The sequence below is a fragment of the Nuphar pumila genome, chromosome 9 (assembly GCF_984573655.1).
Source record: "Nuphar pumila chromosome 9, dmNupPumi1.hap1.1, whole genome shotgun sequence".
NCBI classification, from domain to species: Eukaryota; Viridiplantae; Streptophyta; class Magnoliopsida; order Nymphaeales; family Nymphaeaceae; genus Nuphar; species Nuphar pumila.
In genome coordinates this window covers 76,585,127-76,612,580 of record NC_143257.1, presented here as the reverse complement: position 1 = coordinate 76,612,580, position 27,454 = coordinate 76,585,127, and the positions used below count along the sequence as shown (strand labels likewise).

General features: G+C 40.4%; 1 protein-coding gene across 6 annotated transcripts in view; it reads left to right on the top strand.

Moving 5' to 3' along the window:
• LOC149828644 (ASI1-immunoprecipitated protein 3-like) overlaps positions 1 to 27,454 on the top strand; it is a 191,727-nt gene that overhangs the window by 35,448 nt on the left and 128,825 nt on the right. For 5 of the 6 annotated variants that reach the window (XM_090017664.1, XM_090017663.1, XM_090017662.1 and 2 more), the window contains one exon: positions 12,234 to 12,317. The exons of the other annotated variant lie outside the window; for it this stretch is intronic. In XM_090017664.1, the coding sequence (XP_089873790.1) occupies positions 12,234 to 12,317 (84 nt within the window). The remainder of the gene's footprint in view (positions 1 to 12,233; positions 12,318 to 27,454) is intronic. 6 annotated transcript variants of the gene reach the window in all.

Below are 27,454 nucleotides of genomic sequence, written 5' to 3'. Positions count from 1 at the left end.
TGAACCATACAGTTCCTCACAGGAGTTCACCGTCTTTGCGGCTACCCGTTCGTGGACAGTATACATCCTCACAGAGAATCTACCACTCTAGCCGGGTCACATGGTCTTGATCATACATATCCTCACAGTGAAACCTTTGGGAAGCTGGTCTCCAACAAATGTCATATCCAATGAAAAAATCATTGTGATACACGCATCAACACAAATGACCGCTCTCAGGGTCGATAGCCACTATTACAATCAACAAGATCAATGCCGGATCACCTGGTCTGGGAAATGTATAACCTCACAAGGAATTCCGCCCTAGATGGTATACCTGGTCTTGGACCACACACTTCCTCATAGGAGTGCACTGCTTACTTGCTTTGAACTGCTTTCCTATTTGCACCGCTTACCTTGTTGCACTGCTTACCTGTTTGCACCGCTTACCGCTTGCACTACTTACCTTGTTGCGTTACTTGCCCGTTTGGACTGCTTATCTGTTTAGCTGCATATCTGCTTTAAACTGCATAACCTGCTGAATTAAATGTACTTAATTAAGTTTTCTGTTAGTCTCTCTTGTGCACCTACTAGTTTTTTGCTAAACTAACCCATTCTATGGGTACGAGTGATGATTAGGTACACCCCGGGCGATGGCGCGATTGCAATATGATTTCAAGACTTCTTCTTTCTGCTTTTAGCTCGCGTCCTCGACGTTTTGGGTTTGTAACGGATTTTTCTTGGGATATCCGAATTTTATGAGTTTTGGTTCTTTTAAATAACGTGCACAAAGTTGTCAGCTTGTCTTCTGAATTAACAAAAGTATAGTCTTCCGCTGATTTCATAAACACACTCTGGAGGAAAGAGATTTTCTCTAGTCTCTTGCCTGTTTTCTGAAAGGTTCGCAAGTTTAAAATTTTGGGGCGTTACAGATTGGTATCAAAGCTAAGGAAAGTAAGGATTCTTGACCATTGAGCATCCGCATCGCGCTGAGTATACAATTTTTCTTGCTTTATAAATGTTTTTAGCGTTGTTAAGCTAAGTGGCTTGACACGTTCGACTTATCTACCAACATTGCTTGGTTTTTGTAAACTACTCATGTTACGCATGAATAGTACCCATGTTTTGGCTTGTATTTCGAGTTTCTTGAGATTTTTGATCTTTGGTATCCCTTGTGTTACTTCAAGGATGGTAAGGAACTCCAACGAAGATTTTGCTGACCAATGGTCAAATATTAAGAAAAATTACCCTGACTTGTATTTTTACTAATGTAGGCCAAGGTAATTTCGCGGACGAAATTTTTTTAAGGAGGGTAGGATGTAATTACCTGAGTAAAAAAAAACCGTTTGGATCCGGTCCGGATCCGGATCCGGACTCGGATCCGGACCCGGATCCAACCCGGGTGATGAGTCGGCCGCGTGCTTTTAAAAGCACGCAACGACGAAGGGGGGGGGGGGGAGGTTCTCAAAACTTCCTTCCCCCTCTTGTCTCTCAGTCTCTGCATCCTCTCCCCCTCTCTCACTCTCTCGGTCTCTCTCCCCCGACCAACTCCCTCTCTCTACGTTGCCGAGCACTGCCACCGACGCCCCCTCCTTCCGGCGAGCTCCCTTTCGACGAGCACCTTTCGGCAGCCTCCCCAAGTACGCCCCTTTCCCCTCTTTGCTCTCTCGTTTCTTCCTCGATCCTCTCTCTTTCTCCCTCACCTTTCTGTTGCACAGGAAGGGGTTCGAGCCGCCTCCCTGCTGCCCTAAATCACAGGGGATGGGCAAAGCCCCCTCCGTGTAACTCTTTTCAGCGAGGGAGGGGCCGAGCCCCTCCCTGCACCGTGTTTGGTAAGGGAGGGGCCGAGCCCCCCTCCCTGTGCCACTATTAGGAGGGGAGGGGTCGAGCCCCCCTCCCTGTTCCTTACTCCCTGTAGGGTCACTGGAGGGGTCGAACCCCCTCCCTGTGTCCACTCTTAGCAGGGGAGGGGCCGAGCCCCTCCCTGCTCTCTATATCAGAAGGGGAGGGGGGACGAGCCCCTCCCTGCTCTCCTGTCAGCAGGGGAGGGGGGGTCGAGCCCCTCCCTGCTCTCCTGTCAGCAGGGGAGGGGGGGTCGAGCCCCTCCCTGCTCATAGATGTGACAGGGGAGGGGGTCGAGCCCTCCCTGCACCCTCATCTTCTCCGTGTTCAGCCGACTGACAGGGGGCAGAGCCCCCTGTCATCACCTCTTGTCGGCAGGGGGACTTCCCCCCTGTCTCCCTCTTTGGTTCGATCGACAGGGGAGCAGAGCCCCCTCTCCTTGTTCTTTCACATCAGGCAGAGTGGGGCAGAGCCCCCTGCCTGTGTCTTTTCTTCGACCGGTGGGCATGGTGGGAGGACTGGGTTCCTTCACGTCGCCCTATGCTTACTGGGTAGGGGAGGGCCGAGCCCTCCCTGTGTTCTATTTCTGCTTGGCAAACAAGGGCTCGTCCCCTGTCTTTGTTTCTTTTTTTTGCAGGACAGAACTGAGTCGTCGCCGCTGCCCTTTTTGCAAAGAAGGTAGATGACTGAGCCTCTTAGCCCTCTTTGCATATTCGGCAGGCAGGGGCGAAGCCCCTTGCCTCCCCGTTAGTGGCTTGCAGGGAAGGGCCTCCCCTCTTTGCTCTCTTGGAAGACAGGGCAAAGCCACCCTCGTTGTCTTCTTTAGGCAGGGGTGCAGCCCCCTGCCTCCCTGTTTCTCGCTCACAGCAGGTTGGTAGGGGCTCACAGCTCCTGCCCCTGCTTCTTGCGCTTATAGCAGGTGCGCAAGGGCATGATGCCCCTGCTTCCCTTACGTCAGGACGACGACAGTGCTCCTGACTTTCTATTTTTGGTGTTAGCTTGCTAAGATCGTCATTTTTGTAATTCGTACGACGGATCCCGCTCGCGCTCCGCGACCTGAGCCGTCCATCGCTTACAGCCGCAGACGCCAACAAGCTTGCAACTCTTCAAGGTAGGGGAAGATTGCACAGAAGACTTGGACAATTGAATTAAGTTCAATTAACTAAAAAGGACTATTAAATAAATAAATAAATAAATAAATAAATATATATATATATATATATATATATAGAAATATATATATTTATAAGAGTACACATTTAACTCAAGGACGCGGATTCACGATCCTTGTCCTTCACTTTCTGTCAGTCTTTACTTTGCCGTCCCGCATCACGCAAAGGTTTTGCGTTGCACTCCTGCTTACAGCCTTTACTTTGTCGTCATGCATCGCGCAAAGGTTTTGCGTTGCACTCCTGTTTACAACCTTTACTTTGCCGTCGCGCATTGCGCAAATGTTTTGCGTTGCACTCCTGCTTACAGTCTTTACTTTGCCGTCGCGCATGACACAAGGGTTTTGCGTTGCACTTCTGCTCACAGTCTTTACTTTACTGTCGTGCTTTGCGCCCAGGCTCTTGCTTTTGTATATGTTGTTACTGCCTTGCTATTGCAGATGACCCTCAGGTTCTCGCTCATTGCATACACTTTTAAAGCATCCTCGTGGAGGATGCAAGAGACATCTACCACGCTCCCCTTTGCGACAAGAGTTCAGTCGGGAGCGAGCGATACATCCTCGTCTAAGGAGAGAGATACCTCGCAAGGATTCTGGCTCTTCGTGTACGCAGTCCTGCAAAGTCAACTTGAGATTTTAGGGAGTTGCGCAAAAGCATCAAATATTGCCCAAATCGAAGCATTTGGAAGGAGGTGATTGACTGGTTCTGTTGAGAAACCAATATCCCGTCTATCGAGGCCGGTATCGAGTCATGCGAGGCGTGTAGATACCCCGATAGCGGACGAGATTCGAGATAATCACATGCCAAATATTGGCACAAGCTGCTGGCTGTTTCAAAAGATAAAGAATGTCAAAGTAAAGCTTGAAAAACATTACATCTTTGTGAAACACTCCTGTTGAGGCTCTTATTGAGGAGTTATACCCCTTTCATCCTAGAATACTTGTAGTCGTGCACTACACGTCTAGTACTGCGATGATCGGATGAGACGGTCGTGCGACCTCGAATAGTGCTAAATGCACAATGCTGTAATCACATAAAATGGCCTTACTTTCGCCTTCACAGGCAAGATGCTCGAGTGGTTTAAAGACCACAACATAGAATAAGTCGTTAGTTAAGCAACTCCTAACGCACCCATTCGCTTCTTGTTGTCTCTCAAAAGAGAGGACAAAGCGGTACAAAACTCCAATGGACAGGTTGTTAACAACCACCCCACGGACAATGATTCGGCCTCCCCAGTCATTGGAGTTAGGGGCTATAATAGTTAGCTCAACACTTCTGCAGAAGTTGGATGCATCCGTGGCACTGCTTATCCGCCTTTGGGGAATCCTCTCTCGGCTAAAACCGTCCCTTTAAGAGCAGACTCAACTAGCTATTCGGGTTATTGAAAATACATAGAATAACAGACGCCCGAACTAGTCTCAGTTGTTTCTACGTTTTGCCTGCGTGTACCCGCAGGCCAGTAATATTGAAACATAAAGTCTGTTCACACTGGTTGATTGCTTGCTTGCTTGGTAGTTCAGTATGCTACTCATTGAGCTGTACCCGCATGTCGAGGCGTTACTCTAGTTTTTTAAACTGCTTATGCAGTTTTTTGCTAACATCTAGCTTCTGATACTAGTTAACTGCTTATAATAATAGGATTATGCCAGGTGCTACATATTAGCATATGACTTGCTTTACCCCTTGGTTGATCTGCTTGATGCTTGTTGCAACATTGCACTTGTTGCAACATTGCACTTGTTGGCTTGCGTCTCTTATGATTGATGTGATTGCATACAACTCGTAATGTACGAACTGGTGGCAACTAATATTGTGATATAACTACTGTCGTATGATTGCTTATCATGTGTAGCTTATGAATGGCTTGCGATGCAATGGTTTATGCCTTACGATTAATTTAATTACTTGCTGATGGTAATTATATGTATTACGAGCATTGTTATGAGTGCTTGTCTTATTTAGTTGTTTTGTTTGACTGTTGGATATAGTTAGTTACTCTTCGCCTATAGAATCAACTGGATTGCCATATCTGCATGTTCTCGTGTGTCGTTTACGCATGCTTTGTTGTCCTATTTGAGGATTGCAATGTTCCTTGTGGCAATAACATGATGCGTAGTATTATATGTTTCTGTGTGATGTGATTGATATGCCACGTGATAAGAAATGTTGGAAGTATGCGATAATATGTTCATGGTTCTTATAACCTTATTGGAGGAATGGGTGATCGTGTGTTTTATTTTACTATGTGAAGTGATATGATGCATATTGCTGATATACATGCTTGTGCCCATATTGTGGCTATTGACCCCAAGAGCGGTCAATTGTTCGGAGCAGTCAATTATATGCATGCATGTATCACTAAGTAGGGTGTTTGTTGAGGACCTCATTTCCAAAGGTTTATCTGCGAGGACATGTATGATCAAGACCAGGTAACCGGTTAGAGTGGTAGATTCTCTGTGAGGATGTACACTGTCCACGAACGGGTGGCCGCAAAGAAGATGAACTCCTGTGAGAAAGTGTATGGTCCAAGACCAGGTATACCATCTAGGGCGGAATTCCTTGTGAGGTTATACATTTCTCAGACCAGGTGATCCGACATTAATCTTGTTGATTGTAATAGTGACTATCGACCCTGAGAGCGGTCATTTGAGTTGATGCGTGTATCGCAATGATTTTTTCATTGGATATGACATTTGTTGGAGACCAGCTTCCCAAAGGTTTCACTGTGAGGGTATGTATGATCAAGACCAGGTGACCCGGCTAGAGTGGTAGATTCTCTGTGAGGATGTACACTGTCCACGAACGGGTAGCCGCAAAGACGGTGAACTCCTGTGACGAAGTGTAGTGACTATCGACCCTGAGAGCGGTCATTTGAGTTGATGCGTGTATCGCAATGATTTTTTCATTGGATATGACATTTGTTGGAGACCAGCTTCCCAAAGGTTTCACTGTGAGGATATGTATGATCAAGACCAGGTGACCCGGCTAGAGTGGTAGATTCTCTGTGAGGATGTACACTGTCCACGAACGGGTAGCCGCAAAGACGGTGAACTCCTGTGAGGAAGTGTATGGTTCAAGACCAGGTATACCCTCTAGGGCGGTAATTCCTTGTCCGGTCGTATATTTTTCGAATCGAGCGATCCGACGTGGAACTTATGTTTTTGCTTACCATAAAAAGTTATGGTGAGCTGTGATGATCTTCTGAGATTGTTTGAGAAAGCCAGTTATAAATCTATAGTTTTGGCTTTCTGTTTTAGCATGATTATATGTTGATACCTGATGTGAGAATTAGATCTTTAGCGATTTTAGATCATGGTCATGTTTTGGACCTTCTACGGAAGGGTGAGCTTTTCTAAGAAAGTATGACGCCTTAGTGAGTCATAACAGGTGACAGTTGACCGCGTAAGGCTTTGAGAGATGAGAATACATTAAGGTTGTTCAGGACAAGCGTTTGTTAGGAATAGTGAGAGCGACAAACGATGTCCTTATAATGATTAAATGCAGAGACCTCGTTCTAGGAACGAGAACAAGCTTGTTGCGTGGTGGTTCACAACTTACAATCAAATGAATCGTCTTGCTACATTTTGACAGTTGCACTGCTTACTTGCTTTGAACTGCTTACTTGTTTGCACCGCTTACCTTATTGCACTGCTTACCTGTTTGCACCGCTTACCGCTTGCACTGCTTACCTTGTTGCATTACTTGCCCGTTTGTACTGCTTACCTGTTTAGCTGCATATCTGCTTTAAACTACATAACTTGCTGAATTAAATGTACTTAATTCAGTTTCCTGTTAGTCTCTCTTGTGCACCTACTAGTTTTTCGTGAAACTAACCCATTCTATTGGTACAGGTGATGATTAGGTACACCCTGGGCGATGACGTGATTGCAAGATGACTTCAAGACTTCTTCTTTCTCTTCTTAGCTCGCGTCCTGGACGTTTTGGGTTTGTAACGGATTTTCATTAAGATATCCGAATTTTGTGAGTTTTTGTTCTTTTAAATAACGTGCCCAAAGTTGTCAGCTTGCCTTCTGAATTAACAAAAGTATAGTCTTCCGCTGATTTCATAAACACACTTTGGAGGAAAGAGATTTTTTCTAGTCTCTTGCCTATTTTCTGAATGGTTCGCAAGTTTGAAATTTTGGGGCATTACAGAATTTGTCATCAAAGGTCTTGTCCTAGAACGCCGCAACAAAAATGGTTTAGCGAAAAGAAAGATAGACATATAATAGAAACCATTAGGACTCTTTTTAATTTCAAAAGATATTCCAAAATTTTTTTAGGCCGAAGCCGTTCTAACCTCAACATACTTAATTAATAGAACTGCTTCGTCTTTGTTAAAAAATGTTTCTCTAATTACAAAACTTTTTAAAATGACTCCCAATTTTAAAAGACTGAGAATCTTTGTTGTAAGTGTTATGTTCTTACTCATAAAAATGATAAACTATCGCCAAAACCAAGGTTTGTATTTCTTTATTCATAGCACTCGTTCATTAAGGACAATTTTTGGCCTGATTATATGACTCTATATCGAGGGGCAAAGTTTTCACAGGATACAAATATATCTGGAGGCCTATGTATTCTAGTTGATTTCCTAAGAGTGCTTGGTTCTATGCTAGAATATTGTTCTAAGGCATTTTGATGTCTGTCACTAGTTCTTATTTCATATTGGATAACTGGAGGTTCACTACCAATGTCAATAGACCCACTATACTGAATGTTGGATTGAGGTTCATCATTAACATCATTGTTTAATATCTCACTATTACTTTTAAGAAGTAATTAAAGAAAAGAGTAATCGTTATTTTCTTTAATAGGCACATTTAAATAAGAGAAACTTTCTTGCTCTATAAACGTAACATTCCTTGATATATTTATCATTTTTAAAGTCATAACATCTAAATACTTTTTGGGTTTCTCTATAAGCAAGAAAAATACAAGGAATAACTCTTGGTGAAAGTTTGTTATTTTTATTTACAAGGACAAAACATTTATATCCAAAAGTCTTTAGTCTGAAACAGAGTTACCAGAAGCTTCTTAGGTAGGTGGGAAGCTCGCTTCGGAAGCGCGATACTATTCGCTTCCGAAACTTCATGGGAATCTCGATTCCCTCACGCTTCTTCTATGCTTCCCACACACATGGTCTATGCTTCCTATATGCTTTTCTCACGTTTCTTTTCATGTATTTTCTCTCATGCTTTCACTTACTTTCCATGTACTTTCTTTAAATTAGTAACCATCATTGTTAGATTTTAACAAAAATTTAACTCTTTTACTGAAAAATCATGAAATATAAGAATCATCAATTTTATTTTAGTTTTTATTGGTTTCTTGTTCGATTCCTATTCAATTAGCATATTGCTTCATTTTTTTTAATATTTTGCTTTTAAATTGATACTTTTCTTCCTGCTTCCTATAAATTTTAAAATGCTTCACTTCTCGCTTCCACTTCCCGTATCCTTTCCTGCTTTCGCTTCCTAGTTTGACAACCTTGGTCTGAAATAGTCAGGGTTCTTTATAAAGTTTTTCATAGAGAGAAATATTTTGAAGTTTGGTTGAAGGAAGTCTGTTTATGAGGTAAACCGAAGTGAGAGCAAATTCTGCCCAAAAGTGTTTCAGAACATTTTTAGATATAAGCAGGGTTCTAGTGGTTTCCACTATATGCCTATCTTTTCTTTCGGCCAAACCATTTTGTTGAGGCGTGTTTGCACAAGATTTTTGATGTAAAATGTCGTGATTCTCCAAATAATTTTTAAAATCTTTTGACGTATACACTCTCCCTGAATCAGACCGAAATATACAAATATTGGTTTTAAGAAGATTCATGACAAGTTGTGAAATGTTTTGAAAGTTTCAAAAACTTTATATTTGTGCTTAAGAAAGAATATCCAAGTAAAATATGAATAATCATCCACAAATATCATAATAAGTAAATCCTTCTTTAGAGGCAATAAGAGCAGGACCCCAAACATCCAAGTGTATTAATTCAAGCGGTTTGGAGGCAACAAAAGTTTTCTATTGATAGTGAATGACTTATTTTCCCAACAATACAGTCAGTACATTAGATTTTTTTTTTTTACAAATTTTTCTCAAATGAGATATATTGGACAATTTATAAATGCTAGGATGACCTAGTCTTTGATGTTATAGAAAAATATCCAATTTTGTCTCTTGAAGCAAAAAAAATCTTTGGAAATGATCAACCGGTCAATGTAGTAGAGATCTCCTTATCTATGTCCTTCCCCAATTTGCTTGCTGGATTGAAGAACTTGTATAAAACAGTGGTTAGATATGAAGGAGACCTTACAACCATGGTCGTTTATTGGGGAAGCTAAAAGAAGATTTAAGTTAAGTTTTAAAACAATTTTGATTTTTAGAATAGAAAAATTTGAAGAATTATTCAATTTCCTTAATTTCAAGAGAGGATCCATCCGCGGTAAAAACATTAGATCTACTTGAATTAAAAACACAATAAGAGAGCATAATACTATAAGGGGTTATATGAAATTAGGCACCAAAATCTAGGAGTTAAAAATCTTACCGGGAGGTGAGGAAGAGGAGACTGCAGCACCAGTTAAGAAGGATGAGCTTTTGAGTTGCGGTTGTAGAGCTTTTGAATTGCGGTTGTAGAGCTTCTGCAAGTTGAAACAAGGACATGCCTTGGTAGCCGGAGTTAGAGGCTTCCTTGTTCTCCTGAGAAGCTTCTAGGGTAACTACTCTTTTTTCATCGCTTTTGAATTCAGAGCAAAGAGATTTGATGTGCCCCGGTTCTCCACGATTATGACAAGTAACTTTTCTTTTTTACCATATCTCCTATCATTGATCCTTGACTTCCAAGAATTATTCTTATAGAAGTGAGGAGGCTTATAGGAATGAGTATTGACACCGGGTTTAGAAACCGCCAATACCTTGTCTTTGGTCTCCCTAGATTCGGTCATGGATTTTAGCCTTGTTTCTTCCATACAAACTTAGGCTAAAGTCTCATATAAAGGTGGAAGCTCCTCTTGATTTTTGTTCTGGTGGATGATGGAAACACGAACATGTTCAAATTTGGGCCAAATTCCTCTCATGAATTGAAAAAATTGCTTAATAAGGATTTGATTTTTTCTACGGCGAGCATCATCAAGGGTATCCCAAATATGTTCCATTTTAGCCATTTGGTCCCAACGTCTTTTGAGAGTACCATAGTACTCTCTAACGCTTCTATCACCTTGCTTGCATTTGTGAATCTTATCTTGTAATTCCCATTTATGGGCACCATCATGTTGGGTATAGGTTTATTTGATATAAACCCATGCTTCATCCGCCCTCTGAAATTCTAATATATTCTTGCAAGGTTCTTCACACATACTCCCTATAAATATGAATAAAACATTGGCATGTCCTACATCCTATGCCTTAATGGCCTTTTTGTAATCTAAGATAGTCTTTTCTCTCTGTTTGTCTTTAAGAGATTCCTCTTTTGTAACATCATCTTCTTGTGGGAATAGGTTGAGGTTCTGATATGAAGTCATCAACATAGTCCCACAAATCTTTGCCCACCAAAATTCTTTTCATAGGGGTGGCCTACATGTTATAGTTTTTCCCATCAAATTTGACGAGAACAACCGTAGCTACTGTTTTTTTGACCATTGTTCTAAGAAAAGAAAGAGTAGGGGAAGAGAATAGATAGAGAAAAGAAAAGAAGATTGCAAGAATTATGTTGAAGAAATTTGATGGTACACTTTTCGAGGCAACGAACCAACAAACTAATGCTCCACCAATCTCACGATCCTCCTATTGATCTTCAAGTACATGTTACAACTCAAAAAACCAATGCTCTGAAACCATGTTGTAATGAAATGAGCAAAGTAATACAAGGGAGTGCCTCTTATGGGCATACAAGAACACAATAGCAAATGGCACAGGGACTTCTTATGGGTCAACGCAAGATTACAATCACATAAGCCACTTATGGGCCAAACACAAACATAAAAAATATAGGATCTTATTAGAAGAGTGCTTGAGAACAAGCTTGACATACAAAAAGGGTTACACCCAAAAAAAGAAGCAAAAACGTGTCATTGGGAAGTGCTCCCAACAACTAGAAATATAACTATTGGGATCACTCCGAACAGCTCTATTTCAAGAGTATTATAAGGACTATAATGCCCCGCAAGATTACAATCACATAAGCCACTTATGGGCCAAACACAAACATAAAAAATATAGGATCTTATTAGAAGAATGCTTGAGAACAAGCTTGACATACAAAAAGGGTTACACCCACAAAAAGAAGCAAAAACGTGTCATTGGGAAGTGCTCCCAACAACTAGACATATAGCTGTTGGGATCACTCCGAACAGCTCTATTTCAAGAGTATTATAAGGACTATAATGCCCTTGATAAAAAGAATAAATTATAAAAACCTAAAGTTCCCCTAATGAATACAACTAATTACATAACGGGAAATAACTAAAATACCCCTAATGGGTTTTACTTATTACATCAAGATATATATATATATATATATATATATATATATATATATATATATACTTTAACACGTAACTAAACCAACAAAATCACAATACAGTGCCACTAAGGCTACAATGGATCACAAAAGCAAAGTGGCCACTTATGGACCTACACACTCTCACAAGGAGAAACACAAAATGCTTAGAAAAGCATACCTATTACAATGGGGAAGATCCCCTTATATAGACAAAAAGAAAAGACACAAGAAGAAGAAGACACAAGAATAAGACAAAAGAAGAAGAAGACTAAAGAATAAGACAAGGGAGAGAGCAAGGGGGGCAGCCCAACTAGAGGTTGGGCTAGCCCCCAATGGTCATAAATATGACTGTTGGGACTAGCCCAATGACTAGTTGGGCTGTCCCAACAGGCATATTGACTATAAAAAAACCAAAAAAGGAAAATAATAAACAAAAGCTACAAAGCCCCTAATAGGCTGACTGCTATTACAACGGGAATGACTGAAATATCCCTGTTGTGTATTTCAGTTTACATACACAACAATAAAGTCAGCCCCTAATGGGCTGACCCCTATTACTATGGAAAATGACTGAAATAACCCTGAGGACTATCTCAGTTTACATACACTATATATTTACAAAAAGTACACAATCTCTTAACACTTACCTTGCAGTTGCTGCTTATGTAATTCTTGCTAATATATATCTTGCCTGAAGTGCCTCAAGTTCTTATTCCATGTGACATTGATGACCTAAAAACAACTTTCAGACCAATGCTGTGCTGGCAAGGCGTTTGCTAGACCAAGAATTGGAACCATCTGTTATTTTGAACATGTCTCCCACTGAACTGAAGGTAGTGCATCCATGTACTCACTTCAATTTATCTTATTTACTGATTTATATGTGTCACATATTGTGCAAAGTGAATTTTAATTCTGAAGTAGGCCATTGGTATTAACTTCTCTCATATGGCAATAAATCATGAATCTGTATGTTCATGGAGTTCTGTTTCTGTATGGGTACTTTATGTGTGCCCACAAGTAATTCTGTTTTAGTCCAAATTTCGTTCATGTTCAACTGAGCTGCATATATTAGATGTCCTGAAGGAAATTTTTTGTCTCTATTCTTCCTTAGGAAATGCTTCCACAGATTTTATTCTTTTATTTTGAAGATAACAATGGTAACAAGTATAGACATTGTTAATGGTATTGATATGTACAGGAATGGAAATTTTTCCTTTAGATGACAAATATTTAAGTATATAGTGTGCCAAAACTAAAACCCTTCACAAAATAAAGTGTTAAACAGAATGAAAGATAAACTGAAATTTTGCGGTTCAGGGCGTAAAAGATCTCTAAAAGTTGAAATTTTATTATTCCACTATATATAGGAAATTTTCACAATAGGAACACTGAGCATTTAAAGTTCTTGTGATTTGTCAAGTGCCAATGCATACACATCTCTATATACATGTACCAACATTTGAAACTTTCAAACATGCTGATTTAGGGTTGATCAACCATTTTAGAGCACAATGCAGACTTTCAAAGGACTTTCCATTTGATGTCATATCAATTGGGATAGGTGTCACATATGGACCTGTGAATTTGGACAGTTCTGAGCAAGGAGGTTTGGGAATTTGGCGACCTTAGAATTTTAAGAATCAACTGTATATGGATCTTTGGTTAGTGTAATTGAAAGTGAAGGATCAAAAGGAGAGTGTAGAAACAGTTTATAAATTCGCCCCGATGGAGTGTGACTAGTCCATTAGTATCACAGACATTCAGCAAGGAAATTGAAGTGAGAGGAGAGGTGCTGCTTGTTATATATATATATATATATATATATATATATATATATATATATATATATATATATATATATATATATATATATATATATATATATATATATATATATTCTTTATGGATTTATATCAAAATACCCGATAGGGGTATTTTGGTAATTTTGTTGTACATTTTATTTTTCTTAGGTTTTTCTTTTCTTATTTTTTTGTATTCTTTTTTTTCTCTTTTCTTTTTTATTTTCAATGTATTGGGACCATTGGGGGCCCCACTCTTATAGTCGTTGGGGTCCCCAACGGTCATTAATATGACCGTTGGGGCTCCCCAACGACTATAATGGGGGAACCTCGTTAAGGACCCAATTAACTTCGAGGTTGCGTCGTTTAAGCCTCAAATCCACCATAGTTGCGAGAGCGAGAGTGGTGGAGGCCGAAGCACATTCCATGAGGTCGAAACCATGGAATTCTACGTGAAGAATGCAACAGGGAAAAAGCATGTGCAATGACAAGGCAAAAACGAAAGACAATAATGCGAAAAGCAAGAGCCTGGGCGCGAAGCGCGATGACAAAGCGAAATAACAGAAATAGGAAGTGCAACAGCAAGAGACAAGGATCGCGAAACCGCGTCCTTGAGCAAAAGACATGAAGTAGTAAATACGAAAGCAAAAGCCTTGGCGCAAAGCGCGGAGACAAACAGAAACAGGAAATGCGAAAACAAAGGACAAGGATCGCGAAACCGCGTCCTTGAGCAAAAGACAGTAAGTAGTAAATACGAAAGCAAAAGCCTCGGCGCAAAGCGCGACGACAAACAGACACAGGAAATGCGAAAGCAAATGACAAGGATCGTGAAACCGCGTCCTTGAGCAAAAGTGTAACGACCCCAACTCATCCCCTTTGAAAATGTGGATTTTTTTTTTCAAACAGTGCGGAAAACTTCCCAAAGACCCAGGGTCCTCACAGTTCCAATTTCAACTGGATAGCCACAAAAGAACTTGCAATTAACATCCATAATCTAACCAATACCTTTATTCATGAATTAAAAACTAATCTCAAATATAAAGTGTTTGACTCAACAGAAAGTAATGTAACCACTGATGACCATAAGCAAATAACAAGAACACTAGACTGAAAAACCAAAATAAAGAGCCACTCTGTCCACAAAGGAAACTGTCAAAACTCATTGTGACTCCCGCGCCCTCGACAGTAGCTGTCGACTTCACTGATCACCTGTTTCTGCGAAAAACCAATGAAGTAGGGTGTCAGAATCGAAATCCTGAGCACAACTACTTCTTAATGAAACAAGTTAGATAAAGAGTTAAGATGAGATATCATGCAACAATTGAAGGAAAATACATACAAGACAGTTTTATATCATTTGAGAAACTATTCATGCAACAATCGTAAATGCTAAACATGCAAAGACAGTAAAGCAGTAGCATGTACTAAGAATTCAGCATGTAACACGAAATAAACATTCAACACTTACCATCATGTAATGATTACGGAATCATTAAAGTATGCATGCTCTAATGCATAATAGGAAAATGCATGTCTTTTGTGCAATGCATGAATCATTTTATTATCTTCCATTAAGTCTTTTGTTTCCTTAAGCATGCTCTATTAAATGCATACAACTTTAAGTTTCTCTTTTTAATTACCGTTGCCCGCGGATACACCAAACGGGTACAAACCCCGAGGTCAAGTTAGGTTCCCAGGGTAGCTTAGCACACAATTTGTATTTTATTACTAGGTTCCAAACTTAGCCCTCGACCGAATCACCTTCGGAACATTAGACCTCCATATTTAATGTCGGGGACACAAGGGACACCCCACGCCCACAAGTGCCACTTCCTTGGTACAAAAAACAACAGCTGTGTCAAACACACCACTCTCGGGTAAGGTGGCGGACTCTCCCTAAAACCGTGGCCAGGAGAAGGAACCTCAATATCGGGTTCAGGGAACCAAAGTTAAGCACACGGAGTTTTGTATCCTCACAGTCTCCCCAAGACCGGATTTCTAAGATCCCCATTCTCCAGATGGGTGATCCCAGAAGGTGTATTACACTGTGCTTTATTATTACTTTTTATTAAAAATTAATTTTCTTAAGTTTTGCAACATCATATGCAAAAAGAAAGATAAAAGCTCGCATCTACCTCGCGAGAGCCATCACAGGACTCCGGCCTGTGGAAACATATAGAACAGTGCAATAAAGCTGAAATATTAATAAAGCATGATCTTTGCAATGAATTGAAATGAGTAAGGGAAACATTTCCACAGCTCGGGTTTACCAAACCCTCGATGATTCATTTTGATCACCGGAGCACTAATGCAAGAAATCACAATCATATGTAATGTATGCAGTGGTATTAACATGCCTGCAAGGTATAGTCATATATGTACCAAATTAATCCATTGATAATGAACATGAAATATGACATTCCCATATGCAAATTAAACTGCCCATGTTATACCCTTTTTCCCGTTCATATGCATGGTATGCACATGCATGCATCTTTATGCAATTATCACCACATATGGTTCTAACCATGAATTGTATTGAGATGAACAAAAGAGCATTCATGTATTTATGTATATGCAACAACACATTTCAAGTTCATCAATGTGTAAGCATGTTCCAACAGTCATGAAAACCACCTCAACTCCTAACGTAAAAAGAAGTAAAACTGTAGGTACATAATTCATGCTCAAGATTTATCATGCATCAAAAGATTAGAATTTTAACTTTCCAATCACATAACCAGGCCTTGTTTTCATATGCTAACAACCTATGTTACTAACATGTCATGATTCCCAGCATAAGAGAAGTTTTGTAATTAACAGCACAGCCCAGCCGACCCTATCGGCTGGGTCTGACAACATATACACAGGCCCAAAACAGGGACTGTGTATGCTGTCCGGAAACGTATCACAAAAGGGAAGCCATGTGCTAACATCCCTGTTTATATATATATACAGACCTATATATATATGTCTGTGAAAAGATTAAACCCAGCCCAGCCGACCCTATCGGCTGGGTCTGGCAGCATATTCACAGGTCCAGTGTGGACCTGTGTATGCTGTCAAAAACGACAACATAACCCATTTCGAAAACCACCATTTAATTACTTTATATATATATATATATATTTTTTTCTTAAAAGAAACACACCAAGCCCAGCCGACCCTGTCGGCTGGGTCTGACAGCACATTCACAGGCCCAGTTGGGCCTGTGGAAATTGTCAAGTAACCCCCACCTATGCAGAAAATACATATATAACATTTTTGTTACAACCCTGCCCAGCCCAGCCGACCTTGTTGGCTGGGCTTAACAGCATATACACAGGCCGAGTGTGGGCCTGTGTATGCTGTCAACAACAGCATAAAAATTTATTTACGCAAAACTGCCTGCAAATGATATTATGTGTTTTTTTTTTTAAGAAGACACCCACGCCCCAGCCGACCCTGTCTGCTGGGTCCAACAGCATGTACACAGGTCCAGTTTGGACCTGTGTAGGCTATCACAAACAACAGCACTACAAATTTCAAAGAACTGATTTTTTTTTATTGATTCATATACCTTTTTTTTTTTGAAAAGAGTGGGTCCAAAAGCATGTACACAGGTCCAGTTTGGACCTGTGTATGCTGTCAAAAACAACATACCACCGATTTTGCAAAACTGCCCCCTAGTATATCATATATATATCTACATATATATATTTTTTTCTGAAACAACAAAAATACAGCATATGCGAAAAAGGATAACGGTGGAAATCGAGGGTCCACTGTTCCTCTATGGATTTCCATCAAAAGATGCATGGAAAATCCAATCTTTACTTTATTTCTCACTCGTTTCAAGAAGTACCTGTACCTTTTTGGAAAAAAGAGAATAGAGGTTGTGGAGGGCGTTTGGGCTGAGCTCCGATGCCTCCCACCTTCTTCTTCTACCTCCTGCACTCCTCCTTTCTTTCTCCTCTCTCTCTCTCTCTCTCTCTCTCTCTCTTCTTCTCTCCTCTCTTTTTCCTGTTTTTTTTTTCTCCAACCAAAAGAAAGAGAAAGGGCTGCCCCCCCCCCCCCCTTCCTTCTCCTATTAGTAGCTGGAAACTCTTTAGTGAGTTTCCAAATTTGGGTCTCCCACATTAGGGAGTTTCGAGGTTTTTGGACTCCTTTACTAATAAATTTTTTGTTGACTTTTTGACCTACCTTACTAAAAAGGTATGGAAACCTCTAAACCCCTTTTAATTAGGGAAGAGGGTTAACCCTAAACCCTCTTAACCCAAATCCCGAAATTAATAAAAATCATTAAATTAATAAATTTATTTTTTTGAATTTACTTATTAATAGGTATTCAAAAGTTCCCAAAATTGGTCATGTTGACCATGGGGACTTTTTATGTGCTAATAACCCCAATTTAAAGCTTTCAGCTGAACTTAAAGTCATAAAAATGTTAAGCTTGGATTTTGGATTGGATCCGGATCCAAGATCCAAGATCCAAACCCATACTCATACAAAATTTGGATTAGGACTTGTATCAACTCCAGATTTTTATAGGACCTAACTAGGACCCAAATCCATAAAAATTTGGATCCTACACCTTGGATTCAATCCGATCCAATTTCGGATCCGTATCAACAAACTGCTAAAATTTTAGAAAACGTGATTTCTGGGCCAACCGAAACTCGGATTTGAAAAAGTAAAATACCATTGCGCTCAGAATTTCGAGACGCATCCAACGATATATTACATGAATATCAAATTCCGAATTTCGCCCGAAAATAACCCGAACTTCGCTTGAATTTTGCTTGAATTTAAAGGTTGAATTTATAACTCTTTGCCACACATCGATTGGCTTGTCTAGACCCTGATGATGAGACTTGGGTCAAACCCAAACTCTAAGACCTTGGTCTAAAACTCGAGCCTCAAACGATTTTCTTACCAGACTTAGCCAAATTTCAAAGTTTTCATGAAGCGACTAAGATCTGAAAACACGAAATCTTACATCCCTACCCCCTTAAAAGAATTTCGTCCTCGAAATTAGAACGTACCAAATAAAAGAGGATAGTGTTGACGCATATCTGCCTCAGGCTCCCAAGTGCATTCATCTAGCCCATGATGCTGCCAACGCACCTTTACGAACGGAATCGTCCTACTGCGTAGTACCCTTTCCTGGCGTTCCACAATCTCTATCGGCTTCTCGTCCGTAGTTAAGTCAGGTTGTACCTCGATCGCCTCATAATAAATTACGTGTGAGGGGTCAGGTACGAACTTTCTCAACATCGAGACATGAAAAACATCATGAATCTGCGAGAACTGAGGAGGAAGTGCTACCCGATATGTCGTCTCTCCGACACGTCCAAGGACTTCGAAAGGTCCGACGTACCTAGGACTCAACTTTCCTTTCTTTCCAAACTGGAAGATACTTTTCGTAGGCGAGATTCGAACAAACACGTGATCGCCTACCTTAAAACTGAGCTCTCTACGCCGCTGATCGACATAACTCTTTTGCCTACTCTGAGCTGCAATCAACCTTTGCCGAATTAAACGCACCTGATCCGCATAGTGCTGGACGATTTCTGGAGACTCCATTGCTGTCACTCCAACCTCATCCCAACAAACTGGAGATCTACACGGTCGGCCATACAATGCTTCATACGGAGCCATACCAATACTAGCATGAAAGCTATTGTTATAAGAAAACTCTGCAAGCTTCACATGTTTGTCTCAATCACCTGCCCAATCCAAAGCGCACGCTCTTAACATATCCTCGAGCATTTGAATCGTTCGTTCTGACTGCCCATCTGTCTGCGGATGGAAAGCAGTACTAAACTTAAAGGTAGTGCCAAGGGCTTTCTGAAGTTGGCGCCAAAATCGAGATGTGAACCTCGGATCCCGATCTGACACTATCGAACGAGGCACTCCGTGAAGCCTAACAATCTCCTCTACGTAGAGATCGTCCAAGCTTTCCAAGCTTTGACTAATCCTGATCGGAAGAAAATGAGCACTCTTTGTCAACCGATCCACAATCACCCATATGGCATCTCGTTGAAGTCGAGTCTTAGGCAGCCCTACGATGAAGTCCATTGAGATATCATCCCACTTCCACTCTGGAATCTCAAGAGGCTGCAAAAGACCACCTCGTCTCTGGTGTTCAATCTTCACTTGCTGGCAAGTAAGACACCGAGATACGAACTCCGCGATGTCCCGCTTCATCCCATTCCACCAATACATCCTCTGAAGATCTTTGAACATCTTGGTGGAACCGGGGTGAACAAAATACTTTGACCTATGAGCTTCACTCATCAACTCTTCTCGTAACGCTTTTGGAACCCACCATCGGTCCCCGAACATAATGGTTCCGCCCTCCTCCAGGCGAAACTGCGCTTCTGGCTTCTGAGCACTTTCGCACAACTTTTCAAAGTCCGGATCTTTTGATTGGAGTTCCTCGATTCGATCTATGATCTCTGGTCGTGCCTGCATTCCGACACAAAGGATGCGCTCGGAGTCGTCAGAAAAAGGTTGCCATCGTACGAACTCCTTGACCAGATTCCAACTGCGTCCAATCAAGCTAGCTGCTGTGACTGACGCCTTTCTACTAAGTGCATCAGCCACCACATTCGCCTTACCCGGATGGTAAGCGATGGAGAAGTCGTAATCCTTTAGGAATTCCAACCACCTACGTTGCCTCAAATTCAAGTCCCTCTGGGTGAAGATATATTTGAGGCTCTTGTGATCGGACATCACCTCAAACGTTTCCCCATAAAGGTAGTGGCGCCAAATCTTCAACGCATAAACTACTGCCGCTAACTCCAAGTCATGTGTGGGATAATTCTTCTCATGCACCTTTAGCTGTCGGGAAGCGTATGCTATGACATTTCCATGCTGCATAAGAACACAACCCAGTCCAGTCCCCGACGCATCACTGTATACCACAAAACCGCCCGTACCGGAAGGCAATGTCAAAACCGACGCTGTGGTCAACCTCTTCTTTAACTCTTGAAAACTGTCTTCGCAGCGAGAGGACCACTCGAACTTCATTCCCTTCTGCAACAACCGAGTCATCGGAGCCGCTATACGCGAGAAATCTTGAATGAATCGACGATAATAACCCGCCAATCCCAAGAAACTTCTAATGTCTGCCACCGTCTTCGGTTGTTCCCATAACAAAACGGCTTCCACCTTGGCTGGATCCACCTCTACACCTCTCTCGGATATCACATGACCAAGAAACATCACCCTATCGATCCAAAACTCACACTTTGAGAATTTAGCGTAAAGCTGATGTTCTCTCAGTGTCTGCAGCACGAGTCGCAAATGCTCTCGGTGATCTTCCACACTCTCTGAATATATCAGGATGTCATCTATGAACACGATGACAAAAGAATCCAGCCACAACCTGAAAACCCGGTTCATCAGATCCATAAATGCCGCAGGGGCATTTGTAAGTCCAAAGGACATCACTAGAAATTCATAATGCCCATATCTGGACCTGAACGCTGTTTTAGGAATATCTTCGGTTTTAATCCTCAGCTGATGATATCCCGAACGAAGATCGATTTTCGAGAACACCTTGGCCCTTCTCAACTGATCAAACAAATCATCGATCCTAGGCAAAGGGTACTTGTTCTTCAGCGTTACTTGATTCAACATGTGGTAGTCAATACAAAGTCGCATTGAACCATCCTTCTTCTTAACAAAGAAGACCGGGGCACCCCAAGGGGATACACTCGCTCTAATAAATTCTTTGTCAAGAAGCTCCTGCAACTGCTTTTTCAGTTCCCCTAACTCAGCAGGTGCCATGCGATACGGAGCGCGAGAAACTGGTGCCGTACCAGGCATTAGCTCAATCGAGAACTCAATTTCTCGATGCGGAGGCAAACCCGACAAATCCTCGGGAAAAACATCCGGGAATTCGCGGACAACATTTAACTGATCCAAGGGCGTCGCCTGACTGCCTTGAGCAGAAACACTGGCCAAGAATACCATGCAACCCTTCTTATGGTACTTGGAGACCTTCAAAGCTGACACGATCCTCACCCCATCGGTCGGTCTCGTCGAATGACACAGCAATGCAGACAATTTGGGGTGCTCCAAGATTACCTTCTTGCCCCGACACTGGAGGGTCGCATTATGCTTGGACAACCAGTCCATACCCAAGATGACATCATAAAATGTCATATCCAAAATGACCAAATCGGCGGACAACTCATGGCCTTCTATCACCACGCATACGGATGGAAAATACTTCCCGCAGGAAGTGGACGCACCCATAGGTGACATCACATCAAGAGCCCTTTCGAGGCTAGATGGAACCAAATCAAGTAACTTTGTAAACGAAGAGGAAATAAAGCTGTGTGTTGCACCCGAATCAAACATAACACGTGCAAAGTGTTCGGCAACTAAGAATATACTTTCGATCAGATCAGCCTGATCATCCTGGGAGGTTGCTGTCGCCGCGTAGACCCGTCCATTGGTCTTGCGCTGACCCTGCTGCTGTTGAGGCCTCTGCTGCGGTTGCTGCTGCTGTCCACCCGGAACCGCAGGCTTGTTCGGACAGAAGGGGGCAATGTGCCCTGGCTGTTGACACTGGTAGCAGACCCCCTTAAACGATGGGCAAAAACCTAATGGATGATTCTTGCCGCATCTGCGACATGCCGGCTGGGCCTTCCCCTGTTGTCTCCGTGGCTGAGGTCGGCCCTGTTGCGCGCCCTGCTGTCGCCCGTCACGGGTCCGCTGCTTCTTTCCGTTCTGCACCCCCCCTCTTGTTGGAGGATTCTTCCTGGTCCCGCCTGAAGAACCCCCTCCGTTGCCACCCCTCTTTTGAAAGCCACCTTTGGATCGTTCCCAGTCTTCGGTCAGTGCGGTGGCTGACTCGATCGCCTCGGCCAGGGTAGAAGGACGACCCCCGAGCACACGAGTTCGTAACTCATCCTTCAGTCCACGCACGAATCTAGCCGCCCTTGCCTTCTCTTTCTTGAAGAGGTTTGGGCTATACTTCTCAAGACTCCGGAACCTGGTGTAAACACCCCAAAATTTCACTCACCTTCTTGATATCGCCCTCAATCACCACATTTCAGTTCTTCAGAAGCAATGAAGGGCAAAATAGTCATTTTTTTAAGATTGAACCTGGCAGAAAGTCCTAAATTTCACTCTTGAGCCTCAAAATTTCTATATTTATGTTCAGAGACATCTTCAAATTTCAAAATCCTTTTTTTCGGGACAAAAAAATTAGAATTTCCAAGTCTAAGCTCAGGGTGCATTTCACAGAACATGTCTTTGCATAGCATTGCATCATTTCACTGCATAGCATGTCAGTTTGAGATCCAGAACTCCTGATTTTCAAAATTATCAATTCAGATTTGATTTTTAAACTTTTTCAAATTGATTTTTAAAACCCTGGGTATTCAAAATTACCAAATTTTCCCATTTTACCCCCAGGACTTTGAATTACAATTTTTTTTTAAGAAAAACAATCTGGATATTTGGATATTGATTTTAAAGATTTTATCTCAAAACTTTTTGCAAAAAGGATTTTAAATCTCTTTACAAAATTTTTACATTTACTTTATCCATATTTTTGCCCTGAAAAACCATTTTTTTTTTTAAATTCTTGAAAAACAAATAATGTTTTATCTCGTATCTTCAAATAAATGGAGCGGGACCCGCCTTTGAACTAGCATCATACTCAGACTCTCAGGTAAGTTTCTTATTCTCAAGCGGGACCCACCCGAAGTTCATACCAATTTGCAAATTTTTCTTTTTAATTTCTCAATATTTATTTATTTATATTTTAGTTAGTGGGCCCACACACATGTGGCACCCTTTTTGAAAACAAAAGATTTTACAAAACAAAATAAAGCTTTATTTTCAAAAGGATTTTAAAAGTGGATTGAGGTGGCATTTCCATAAAAGCCTCTCATTTATTTCAATACTCATTTTTTTTATTTTTTTTGATTTGTTTAAATAATTTTTGTTTTAAGAAGGAGGCAGCCTTAAATGGCACAGCCGAACTTCCAAAAAAAAAATAATATAATAAATTTGATTTTTACCTAAAACTTAGGTAAATGAAACAAAGTTTTGAAAAAACCCAAGATGCGCCTCTTTTAAAAACAGCAAGTTTTCAAAATAATGAGGCATCGGTTTCACGCCTTTGCAAAATTTTCAACAAAATTTTCAAAAAATTTTAACGGAACCTCATTAAGGGGGAAGGGGCTGCGTTTCTTTTGGGGGAGAAAGGAAAGTTTTAAAAGGGGCAGGCACTCACGAAGGAGAGGGGATGGAAATATCGTTTTGGGGGTTTTTGCAGGAGGAAGCTTTGCAGCATGAGGGAGCACCCAATCTTCTTCAACCCAGCCACAGGAGGCTTCCACCTCCAGCAGCTGCCGCACATCCCTACTTCAACCACAACCACAGGAGAGTCACCCCAGCGCCATCCTTCATCCATTCCAGCCCAGCCGCAGGAGAGCCATCACCGTTTTCCCCATCTGCCTCCAGCCCAGCAGTAGAAAATCGATTTTTGATTTCTTTCCAGCAGCCGCAGGATAGTTGCTGGTTCAAAAGCCACAGGGAATCCAGCCGGCTCCTTTCTCTTTCCTTCAGTCTAGCAGAAGAAGATCGGCCCCTTGGCATCGTTGGCAACAGCCTCATCGGGTGCAGGGGATTTATAAGTCCAACAGCAGGAGATCAATCATTACTGGCTGGTTATTGATTTGTTTGGTGCAGGGGATTCATAAGCTGGATTAACGTATTGATATCAACTTGTTGCTAAAGAGGATCGATCACTGCAAAATCTGGTGCGTATTGTGTAATCGGATCAATCATTTTTTTTTTTTTTTATCGATATTGAGGTTTGAACATTCAGCCACTAATTGAATTTCAGCACCGGTTAGAGGTTTGGATCCATTCCAGCCAATTGGAATTTTGAAGAAATGTAAAAATTGGTCACGATGGGCTGTGTTTCTTTTTTTTTTTTTACTGATATTGACTGAATCAGACGAATTTGTAACGTTCATGTATTGTTTAGAATTTCTATTTCCTATCTTCAGTAGATTCCTGTTTTATTTTTCCGATTTCCTGATTGTTTACTCTTTGAATTGCATATTGTTCAGTCTTTTGAATCTCATGTCTGCATTTCATAGGATTTTCTGTTTTTCATATTATTTCCAATTTCCTGTATTATTTTGAGCCATAATTTTGGATTCAATTTTTTTTTTTTACTGAAAATCTGTTATTCATTGCATTGCCCTGCATTTTCTGTTAAGTGTCTCTAATTTCCTGTTTTTAACCTTTCAATTTTCTGTTTTGTTTTTACAGTGTATCATTAAGTCCCTGTTTTGCATATTTTCAGTACTAGACCTTTCATTTTACTATTCTAGTTTTAATACAGATTTTATCTTATTTTCTGTTTTGTTTTTAAAAGCCATTTCCTGTTTTAGTGATTTCATTTTCCAGTTTTAAAACTGATTTCCTGTTTTCTAGCATTTTTATTTCCTGTTTTATAATTCCAATGTTTCTCAGTTTCTGTTTTACATTCATTTTCCTGTTTTTTTTCTTTTTTGTTTTTCTTTCTGTTTTTACAGAGATTTCATGCCTCTACTCTGAGCACCTGTGTCAATGCCATTAATCCCTAGGATTGGCCATGAGACACACTTGGTTCTTGCAAAATGCAGTTTTAAAAGAAGTTGTATTCATATAATTTATTTAGGGATCCATGTTTTCTGAGTTCATGCTGTCACCAATATGCAATTTTGAGATTAGTTTTGTATTTTCCCTTTTGGATTTTGGTTATAGTTTTGTTTTACTATATGTGATATCAATAAATGCATGTTTTCCTTCGTTATTGCTCTTTTTGAATATGCCACATGATATTTGAGTGGCTACCAAATGTGCAAGTATTGTATCTACTTGGGTGCTGACCTTGACTCATTTTTTTTTTTTTTTAAAAGAGTTGAACATTAGTGCATTGTAATATACCAAATCGTTTTGCCTCTTACTATGATGCCGTTCTGTATGACTTGGATTTTGCTAATGGCTAAAGGCGAAGTAGTAGTCCAAGTACATCTTTCTCATGCCATTTTTTTTTTTTTTGTGCTGCTTGTGATTTGATACTGTGAAGGGTGCTGGTTGAGACAGTAATGCTAAAGGGGTGGAGATTGATAGTGGAGAGGGTGGTTGGTGAAAGTAAATTGAAGTTTTTGTAAAATGCTAGAAGTTTGTGATTGAAGTTTATGTGAAATGCTGGAACTTTGTGAAGGTGGTTGTGGATCTCTTCATCTATATTAGTTTTTAGGCATAAGTATATAGGTAGACACTTTTCTTGTAATTACCCCTCCATTATCACATTACACTTAGCATAAATTTAAGCATTTAGAGATATATGTATATATTGCTCATTCAAGTTTAAGCATGATACCTAGATATTATCATAGGCATTTCAGTCATATTTTAGCCATTGTATTATATATTCCGGTAAGTATCGTTATTAATGTAACATTTGTAAATTTCTCTTTTGTATGTCGTACTTCTCGTACTAATTCTCACTTTTGCAGGAAACTCTAGAAGATGCTGATTCCTTGGCTCCATTTCATTTTTTTTTTTACTTTATGATATGCAATGTAATAATCCAATGTAAACCTTGGAATAAGATTTACTTTTATTGCTTAGCTTAGGCCGCATCTCATATAGTTTGATTTCAGTAATATCCTGATTCTATGATGCATATATCTCAATTTTCAAAATTCACCGTGGATGAACACGAATGGCACGTGCACCAACTCTTAGAGAGTTGATGAACTCGGTGGAGTCCATATTTACGGCCCTAGTCGGAATATGGACGAGACCCAGATCCATCATCTCTCTACCAGTCACATTGAGCCTACACTCTTAGGCTATCTTGAAAATGCACCTCATATTTCCAATGTTTTCAAAATATTGTGAATTAACTCAAGTAAACTCTGAACATATTCATGGCCACAGTCAGAATATGTGAAGGATTTACTTTGGCTTAATCCACATTTTTTTTCAACAAATTTTTCAGAAAGTTTTTCAAAGTGCATTCATTCATTCAAATCATCTGCATTATTCGTTTTTCTCATGATTTTCTCAAGAGATTTTCACTTCATGGAGTCGATTTCTCAAGAAACTATGATGATATTCGAAGTTGGATTTTCCAAATCAAAGTTTTCCTGTGATTTTCCTTAAAAAGTTATTTTCTTAAGATCCATTTGCAAAAGGAATTTTCATCTTTCTCAAGAATAAAAAGCTGATTTTCAGATATTTCAAAGATAAAATTCTTAGGATTTCAATTTCCTAAGTTCTAAATTTCCTTCTCCAATGAGTTTCCCTACAAAATTTTCTATTATTTTCCTAAGAAAATTCTCAAAATCCAAGTTTTCCTGATAAGTGTTTTTCTTTTCAAATGATCATCTTTTCTCAAGAATTCCTTCATTTTCCTGAGATTCTTATTTTTTCATGGTTTTCTAAGTCTTTCTAAACTTTTTCAAAATTTTCCTGAGATTTCCATTTCTTCATGATTTTTCAAAGCTGATAAACTTTCTCAAGATTTTCCTGAGATTCTCATTTCTTCATGGTTTTCCAAGTCCCTTATAAACTTTCTCAAGATTTTCTCGAGATTCTCACTTCTTCAATATTTTCCAACTCTTTATAAACTTTCTCGAGATTTCAAACCTTCTTCGTCTGAGTTTTTCTGAGAGATTGATTTCCATATTTTTCCTGAGAAATGCTTTTCAACTCCAAATGTTTTCTAAGCATACATCGTAGTTTTCCAACCCATATTTTACCAAATCTCATAGCACATGCCTGAATTCTCTGTGCATTTAGGATAGAACACAATTTCAATGATTTTACTAAGTTAAGCACAATTTTGGTCCTTGGTTCGATTACCCCTGTTAAAGGCGGCAGGAACGGTCGAACCTCGTACCGACAGGTCGAGTCCCATCCCATGGATTTTAAATGGGGTTTTACAATTCGGGTTATTGAAAATACATAGAATAACAGACGTCCAAACTAGTCTCAGTTGTTTCTACGTTTTGCCTGCGCGTACCCGCAGACCAGTAACTCCGCTTGTGTAGTTATACACTGCCGGTCCCAAGCCCGGATAAAGGAGGAAGGTTGCGGTAGGCCTGTGACAGCCAGCATAAAAACTTTGTCATATCCTATGAAAATGAACCAAT